Source organism: Oratosquilla oratoria, chromosome 21, assembly GCF_046742065.1.
Source record: "Oratosquilla oratoria isolate Oo_2021 chromosome 21, ASM4674206v1, whole genome shotgun sequence".
In the NCBI taxonomy this organism is placed as follows: Eukaryota; Metazoa; Arthropoda; class Malacostraca; order Stomatopoda; family Squillidae; genus Oratosquilla; species Oratosquilla oratoria.
Genome location: NC_134797.1, coordinates 51089478 through 51098649, shown reverse-complemented (window position 1 = coordinate 51098649; position 9172 = coordinate 51089478). Strand labels below are relative to the sequence as shown.

The 9172-nt window shown below is 40.1% G+C and overlaps 1 protein-coding gene across 8 annotated transcripts in view; it reads left to right on the top strand.

Annotated features, from left to right (window-relative positions):
- The window catches only part of LOC143036920 (sphingomyelin phosphodiesterase-like), a 158812-nt gene that overhangs the window by 88803 nt on the left and 60837 nt on the right, over nucleotides 1-9172 (top strand). For all 8 annotated transcript variants that reach the window (XM_076204918.1, XM_076204911.1, XM_076204910.1 and 5 more), the window contains 5 exons: nucleotides 5098-5254; nucleotides 6123-6348; nucleotides 7583-7779; nucleotides 8472-8605; nucleotides 9006-9170. In XM_076204918.1, the coding sequence (XP_076061033.1) occupies nucleotides 5098-5254; nucleotides 6123-6348; nucleotides 7583-7779; nucleotides 8472-8605; nucleotides 9006-9170 (879 nt within the window). The remainder of the gene's footprint in view (nucleotides 1-5097; nucleotides 5255-6122; nucleotides 6349-7582; nucleotides 7780-8471; nucleotides 8606-9005; nucleotides 9171-9172) is intronic.

Sequence of the window (9172 nt, the reverse complement as noted above, 5' to 3'; positions counted from 1 at the left end):
TTGTGTTCCTTAACCTTATGAACGGCCTTGTGGTCAGCGACTGTTCCGTTGGCTGCTGTAGTAAGGTGCATTTCATGGATGTTATGTATGATTTTACTTCGTGTCAAAATGCTGCTCCATAGTTTGGGCTGGGACCTTCTCATTTATTAATATGGTGGCCACATCATTCCCAAGTTGTTACTGATTAGGAAGAATCATGTTTTGCACACTGAGTAAAAAAAATAAGTACAAGTAAAATGACCGTGTGAGATACTCCCATAACCAATTTTTTATGGAGAAAAGGTGAACCTACGCTAGGAGGCGATGAGTAGCTGCGGCCGAAGCCGTTACTTTTACCCCGTTATGCATGTTAGGGACTCTTAAGGGCAGGTAATAAACAGTCACTGCTGTGAATCGGAAAGGTGTGCGGGATTCGAACCCACACCTAAGCGAATGCGAGACCAGCGCGCACAATCAAATAATTTCCTTGAAAAAAAAATGAATATTTTTTCATAGCAGTTAAATTAGGTAAGTAGAGACAGTGACTTCCACAGTGTGATAATTCGCTCATCTGACAACGAGAGTCTTGTGAAAGAAAAATGCTTCTTAAACACGTTGGAGTCGAAGTCCATTTCAAGACATCACACGGATGGGCATTTTGTCCAACCAGGTGACGCAACTCGACCCACACGGTGAAGGAAGTCGAACAGTCCTCACACAGTCAGCAACAATGCACAGTATCATCGACAGTGTAGGGGGAGTATTGGTAAAGCCATGTCTAGGGAGGGACACAAGTACAGAGTCGGTATATTGTCTAAAATATTCATCGAATAGAGGGCTGTTTAGGCATTTGTGCACGGGCGTAAACACAAGGGAGCTAGGAAAGGCCCAGTTGGACACATCCCTCCTTCTCCTCCCTTCTCTTTCCCTCCCTCTCTCCTTCCCTCCCTCCCTCGTTCACCCCCTCCCTCCCTCCCTCTCTCACCCCCTCCCTCCCTCCCTCTCTCACCCCCTCCCTCCCTCACCCCCTCCCTCCCTCCCTCCCTCTCTCCCTCGTTCACCCCCTCTCTCACCCCCTCCCTCCCTCCCTCGTTCACCCCCTCTCTCACCCCCTCCCTCCCCCCCTCCCTCCCCCCTCCCTCCCTCTCTCACCCCCTCCCTCCCTCCCTCCCTCACCCCCTCCCTCCCTCCCTACCTCCCTCCCTCCCTCCCTCCCTCCCTCCCTCCCTCACCCCCTCCCTCCCTCCCTCCCTCCCTCACCCCCTCCCTCCCTCCCTCTCTCACCCCCTCCCTCCCTCCCTCTCTCACCCCTTTCTCTCTCCCTAACCCCTTCACTTTCCTTCCTAATTGGACTAATGCACGTTAATATTTTGTTCTGCATCTTGTTAAATACACTTGTATAGCGCCCCCCACCCCCACGAAACCAGCTTAGTCATATCTTGAGTCTCTGTTTGACCCCGCCTTGACCCCTCCTTGACCCCGCCTTGACCTTCGTCGAGGCTTTCACCCTGGCCTTCATCTTGGCCCCCACTGTTCAAGGCGGTAATGGATTCGGTCGTGTTTGTATGTTAGCAGCATTGCACCAAATGGTATAAATGTATGCTTTCTTTTAGTTTCTTTTCTATATTCTTTTCTTGTGTTGTTTTTGGTGGTGGTGGTAGTAGTAGCAGTAGTAGTAGCGGTGGTGGTGGTGATGGTGGAGTGTGTCCCAAGTATCACACCAGATGTTGGTGGTAATCATAAACATGGTCTGGATCTGGAATTTTCATCATCATCATCATCATCATCAATCATCATCATCATCATCAATTTATTTATTACTACTATTACAACTACTACTACTGCTATTATTTATTTAACGACCTCCATCCTCGTGGAACTGTGCGGTGAAAGCACACTACTACTATTTATATTATTATTATTATTATTATTATTATTATTATTATTATTATTAATTATTAATTATTACAGCGAGGTATTCTAATCCAAACCTTGCCAAGTGACTGTTCCAGAAATAGTCTCTAGTTGTATTATATCGTCGTGGGCACCTGTGACGAAGCACCTCTGAATAAACTGTGATATGAAACGCGAAGTCGGTCACAGAAATGATAGGAGGAGAGAAATGAACTGCCTCAGCGGAGATTTGCGTCCGAGAGTGCTTTCAGCTGTATAATGGAGACGCATTTGCTTGATACACAAATATGCACAAAGCCAGGCGTTCAGTCGTTCAGTCGTTCATAAAAAAAAATAGATAAACGAATGAATAAAAAATAATAATGAAAGGACACCTGGCCTACACCTGTTTTCTGTCGGGAGATTCGAGTACTAGTTCACGATTCCTCCCTTTTTTTTAGGGCAGATAAGACATCTTCGCCGAGTTACAGATTACTTGAGCTCTGCGGACATGATCAAGTTTGGACCATGATAGATAGGCAGAGTATACGAGCGTGTGCTGGTCTTGCTTTCGCTTAGTTGTGGGTTCGAATCCCGCACTCCTCTCCGATTCCCAGCAGTGACTGTTTATCACCTGTCTCTTAACAGTCCCTAAAGCGCATGTTCATAGGGCAAAGGTGACGGCTTCGGTCGCACTTGCTCAGCGTCTCCTGGTGTAGTAGGCCCCTCGACACTTATTTTACGGTTGAGTGCAAGAGGCATAATAAAATGCAACATGACTTGTGTTAACCAAGATGTTAGATAATATTGTCATTATTATAATTATTATTATTTTTCTTTTTTATTTATTTATTTTTTTCTCACTTGGAATAAAAGGGGACGGGGTGACAGTTGAAGCATGCACCAACTCTTCAGCCATAAAAGTAATAAATAAAAATATAATAATGATAGGAATAATGAAAATTATGATGGTACTAATAATAGTAAATATATCAATAATGATAGTAATAATAGTAATAAATATAATAACAAATTTAACTAGTATATCAGGAATATAAAATTGAAAATAAATGCAACCCCTGCCATGATAGTGATAGTAATGGTGATGGTAATGATGAAAGGCAAATGTTGACTGCATCCTGAACGAGTCACGATCTTTCAGACCAATTACTTACCTTAATTTTTGAGTGATATGTCATGGGTGAAGGAAGGACCCTTAGGTTTCTTGCTCTTTGCGTCTCCTTCAAAGTGGCGATTAGCCGCCTGGAAATAAGTGTGGCTGTATTCACCGAGATCAAAGGTTTTCTATTAGTTTTACTGTTAATTTTTGCCCTGTTGTGTTCAGAAGAATAGTCATGATGCATTTTCCCAAATGCATATGTAATACTAGGAACAATGGAGGAATAGAAATTGTCATTTGTATTACACCTTAAGAAATAGATTGTTGGAAGAACAAAGAGTCGGTCATTCGTACCGATCTGTAATAAACTAACACCGTAAATGTCCCTAAACGATACTTTTGCGTTCTGTTTTGTTTGACTGCTTTTTATTGTAGATTTTATATTTTGCATTTTACTGTGTGTATTTTGTGCATTTCATTCATTTCCTTGAGCTGTGCACCAAATTGAATTTCATTTTAGTCAGTGTGACGGGGGCCCCGGCCCATTTAGACAATGGGCCGGGGCTTCCTTCCTTTGTTTACATGGGCATGGTGACGTAATCGCAGCAAGCAAACGACGCCCCCCCCCCCCACTTCCCATACCGAAACCGTTTACTTTGGAATGAACTATGTTGGGAATTTGTGAGGTTGACTGGCGTGGCCTGCTTTGCCCGAAAGCACGACTGTGGTTAAAGTGTTCTCAGGTTGTTACAAGAAATTTTACAAACACTATTACAAGAAAATTTCGTTCCTCAAACTATCGACGAATTCTTTAATTAATGAACCTGAAATTACATCGAAGTGAGTTTGAAGTATCTGATCTGATTCTAGTTGTCTGGTTGTTACAAACTCTTCATTCAGAGTTTTTGAATCAAAATATCAAGTATAGGATGACAAAAGTATATGAAATTCAAACGCAAGGGTAGGAAGAAAATTGAATTGAAATTACACGATGGTTTTAAACACTGGTATCAAAACCAGAGTAGGATGAAAAGGACAGCGAATTTCAAACGCTATGGTCGAATTCCAAATGCAGTATACATATAAATCAAACACTAGAGTAAAAATATCCTATGTAGGATGGCATGAGTATATGAAATTGAAACGATGGGATAGGATGGAAATTAAATTCAGTGTTAAATACACATAAACGCTAGAATCAAAATATAACGTGTACATTGGCATGAATAAATGATAAGCAAATGCTGGAATAGGTCCTCAAAGTGTATGATGATAACCTATAGACAATTCAAACAGATCAAAACAAGAGTAGGATGAAAATGACAGGCGAATTTCAAACGCTTAGTCAAATTGCCCAGTGCAATACACTCGTTAATTTAAACGGTGGTCAGGTTATAATGTGTATGATGATATATATATATATATATATATATATATATATATATATATATATATATATATATATATATATATATATATATATATATATAATATGTGTGTGTGTGTGAAATTCAAATGCTGGAGTAGGATGAAAATTAAATTCAAAGTGTCTTAATTCCCATTAGCATACGACTTCTTTGTTTTTATAATATGTCATTTATGTTGTCAACATAATTTGTGAATGTTTGGTATTGATACTTTATTAGCTGTTGGTATTTGTATGTTTTGTGAATCTGGAATAGTGTCTTCTTGAATTATTAATCTAAAATATTACTAATTAGTGTGCTAGACGTTATTTTTCATTCAAGTCCTTCCACGTCTTAGACTTCAGTTGAAAAAGATTGTTTGGTTGTAGCCATTGCAATACCTGTGAAATGCATTTGTGTAGTGATGTTTGCATATTATGTAGTACACACACACACACACACACACACACACAGGAGGGAAATAGCTGTCGATCACGAGTCGAACACGTGATCCAAAAAGACCAAGTGAATACACACCCACACACCCACACCCACACCCCAAATGCTTCCCCGTTACAAGGGAGGTATCCAGCCAAGGTATACTCCTATACCCACCCACCCGACTCCTATTTGTTTCCCATCTAACTTAGCTCCTCGTTGGGTGAAGGATCATCAGTGATACCTATATATATTTTACAGATAATTAGGAGTGTAAAGAAAAACGCGACAATGGGCTCGATGTTTTGGATATCTCAGAGTTCCTTCTGGTCCTGGTTGGTGTGCAGGAGGAGGTGCAAAACACCATGGGGGAAGGTGTCTTGGATTACGTTATTAGCAATCCTTGCTGTGGCAGCAGGTTAGTGACATTGAGTACTATTGTTTATTCCTTCTCCTTGTTTCTTTAGTTCACATTCAAAATTAGTAAGTACAACCACATTAACATTTTCCATAACCTGAATAGTTATTCTTTTTTTACAAATGAAATATATATTACAGAACAGAAGCACTTCCATGTGTACAGGTACATATGTAAATTTTTTTTTTTATAAAATATGTATTTAATTATTCTTTTTCATATGCATAAATTGGTGGATAAATGAAATGTCAGAAATTTGTAAAAATATGATTAAATCAAAAGTGTGTCACAACACAGAACGACCGTGTGCTATCAAGCTCACGGCTGACAAAATACTGACGTCACACACGGCGTCGGTACGCTTATTCGCTCGGGAATACACATCCATTAGCAGGAACCCGCCACATGTGTTATATATATATATATATATATATATATATATATATATATATATATATATATATAAATATATATATTTATATATATTTGTATTATACACACATACATAAACACACACACGACTCTATGGCGCAGTGGTAGCATTCGCGGCCGCCATTACGGCGCTCCAGGTTCGAATCCCGCCCAGGGCTGAAATAATTTCAGTATCGCTGCGCTGCGAGTCGTTACTCCAACTATCGTGGGCGGAGAGTTGGGTGTGTGCATGTAAGGTCACAGCATAACCCATAGATCGGTCATATATGAGCTCTGAGCTATCTTCTGGTAGGGAAATACCTGTCGATCACGAGTCCAATACGTGGTCCAAGACAATGGTGAATCACACTTTTTTTTCCATCAGGAATGTGTGGACAGGGTATTGTTTATGAAAAAGTTTTAACTTTAGTATTATCATGTTTATAATGTTTTTCAGGTTCGCCTGTGTCATCTGGAAATTCACCAGTTGATGAAGATGACAGATCTTTACACTCTAGATCGGTAGTGAAAGAACCATCAATAGCAACAGCTTCAGAAGATGAAGCCTTACGGATTATTAACATAGACACTAAGTATGACTGGGGAGAACCCATAGGTGATATGGAGTTTTCTCCAACCACTGAGGAGGAAAAGAAGAAAATTGAGAAATTTGATCCATCCAAGTAAGCAAGCATCCATGCATGTAACTTTTTGTTCACTCATTTGTACAGGTATAGATGTTCTATTCTTATTTATTTGCTTATTCATTCATTTACTTATATAATCTTTTTATAAAAAAAAATATCCTTATATCTATTGTCAATAAGTTATTCAAATCTTTTTTATCAGTATTATGTTTATATCAACAAGTTGTTGTAAGAGAATGCATAAAAAATATTATTATAATCTTATTTCATACATATATCTCAGAAGGCATCTTGCCCCTTCTAAGGAGGATGGCCAAGTCAAAGCATACCTTCATTCCACATCTGTGCTACATCCGTCCCACATCCGTCCCACATCCATCCCACATCTGTCCCACACCCATCCCACATCCATCCCACACCCATTCCACACCTGTCCCACACCCATTCCACATCTGTCCCACACCCATTCCACATCTGTCCCACACCCATTCCACATCTGTCCCACACCCATTCCACATCTGTCCCACACCCATTCCACATCTGTCCCACACCCATTCCACATCTGTCCCACACCCATTCCACATCTGTCCCACACCCATTCCACATCTGTCCCACACCCATTCCACATCTGTCCCACACCCATTCCACATCCATCCCACACCCATTCCACATCCATCCCACACCCATTCCACATCCATCCCACACCCATTCCACACCTATTCCACATCCATCCCACACCCATTCCACATCCATCCCACACCCATTCCACATCCATCCCACACCCATTCCACATCCATCCCACACCCATTCCACATCCATCCCACACCCATTCCACATCCATCCCACACCCATTCCACACCCATCCCACATCCATCCCACACCCATTCCACACCCATCCCATGCTCATTCAAAACCCGTACATTGCCCATATCATCTTAGCACCTTGTGGATGTGGATGAAAGGTAATCCCTGCCCTCCACCACACTGCTCAGGTGAAAGACAATGTAGTGAGACACAGCTCCGCAGCAGTGCTTAACAGCTGAATCTGGTTTATTCTGACCATTTCACGGTATAGCAATCCCTCTCCTTATCCATTTAAAACAATTTTACAGAGCAGACAAGGATATACCTTTGGGGCACATCATTCCTACATCCATTTACAGTAATTTTCCATTCATTCCTGTCTTTTGCACTCTTCTGTGTTCATTCTATTGTAAACCATCAGTTATACTCTATTGTCATTTGATTTATGGTTTGTTTTAATGTACAGACTCAACTATACAGCCCTTCGGATAGAAATTGACACACAGCTCCAAGAGGTGAACAAGAGAACAGCCAAACTGCTGGGGAATTACAGACTTCCAAAGTTCCTCTCCAGTGTCGAGAGCATGTTTGACTTCGATCTTCTCGTTAAGGAGATTGAAACTTCCATCATGTCATCTGTGTCATGCAACGCCTGTAAAGCTGGCAAGTAATGTTCCAAATACTTGCAGTTTGTAAACAAAATGCTCAATTGAATGATTTATTTTTCTTTGATCTGTCTCATTGTTTACTCTCTTGTTCACTTCAATTTTTTGCTTTTGGTCCTCTCCTTTCCTAAATACATTTATCTTTTATCAGCCATCATATGTTTTGTGAACCAAATTTTAGTATATTCTATATCTTTTCTATCTTTCCTAGTTTTGTTTTGTAATTTTATTTTATATAAAAGTTTCCTCCTTTTTATATACCTTATATCCTGTAAATGTTTCAGTTATTTCCTTACATTGTGTGCTATGTGGTTTTTTTATTTGTATTTGTTGCATTATAATTTGATTCAATAAGGAATTGTACTTAATGGTATTTATATAATTGTGATATATGGACATTATATCTAGGTAAGATATTGTAAAATGCAGAGTATATCATTGAATATAAAAGAGGCTGAAAAAGTACATAGAATATTTATTAATGAATAATTACATTAGATAGAATTATGGTCAAAATGCTTAAAGCATCACTACTTGGGTAACAAGTCAGGAATGGGGACAGTTCAATATACATACATATACCAAAGGTTTTTTCCTCCTTACACAGGGACAGTTCAAGGTTGCATGATTGCAAGTGGCTCAGAGGAAGTAGATTAACTTAATGCTTAATGGTACTCTTGTAATCTACAGGTGTGGGTTTACTGCAGCACTATGTGGAGACTGGCAAAACAAGAGATGATATCATCCGGGCAGCATCTAAGCTCTGCACATCACTAAAGATTGAGACCCCTCGTGTGTGCTTTGGCATTATCCATCTCATGGCAGTAAGGAATTAATCTGCAGTTTCTCACAGTAGCCCATATTTTTTCATTAGGAGGAATGGCAAGACTGACAATATTTAATGGTATTGAGCCTCATTCTAAACTCTCGTCTTGGAGGATATGTATGCTACAATGAAATCTCTTCTGTCTTTCCCTCAGGTTCTGATTTTCAGATGTATTGCCTCAACCCTGCCTTAAATCTTTTTTTGTGTGAAGACACAACATTAGCGCATATTTCAGTCTAGAATGGATTAGGTTCAGTGGAATTTTTTCATCCAAGGATCACCACTAACACGTACCAGTTGTTTACCCCAGTTCCACTCCCTATTTTGTATATCATTGATGTCTTTTATTTTGTTTCCCCATTTCTTGTGAGCTGCTCATTTATGAGTTCGATTTTCAGGATGAAGTTGTGTATGTTGTCCAGAAGCTGATATTGACACCTGATGAAATTTGTGGTTTTGTAATTGGAGACGTTTGTGGTATTCCATACAACCCGTATCATGAGTGGCGTGTTGCTTTCCCGCCTGTGGCCAAACCTCCTGTCAGGCCTCCCAAACCCCCTCAGGT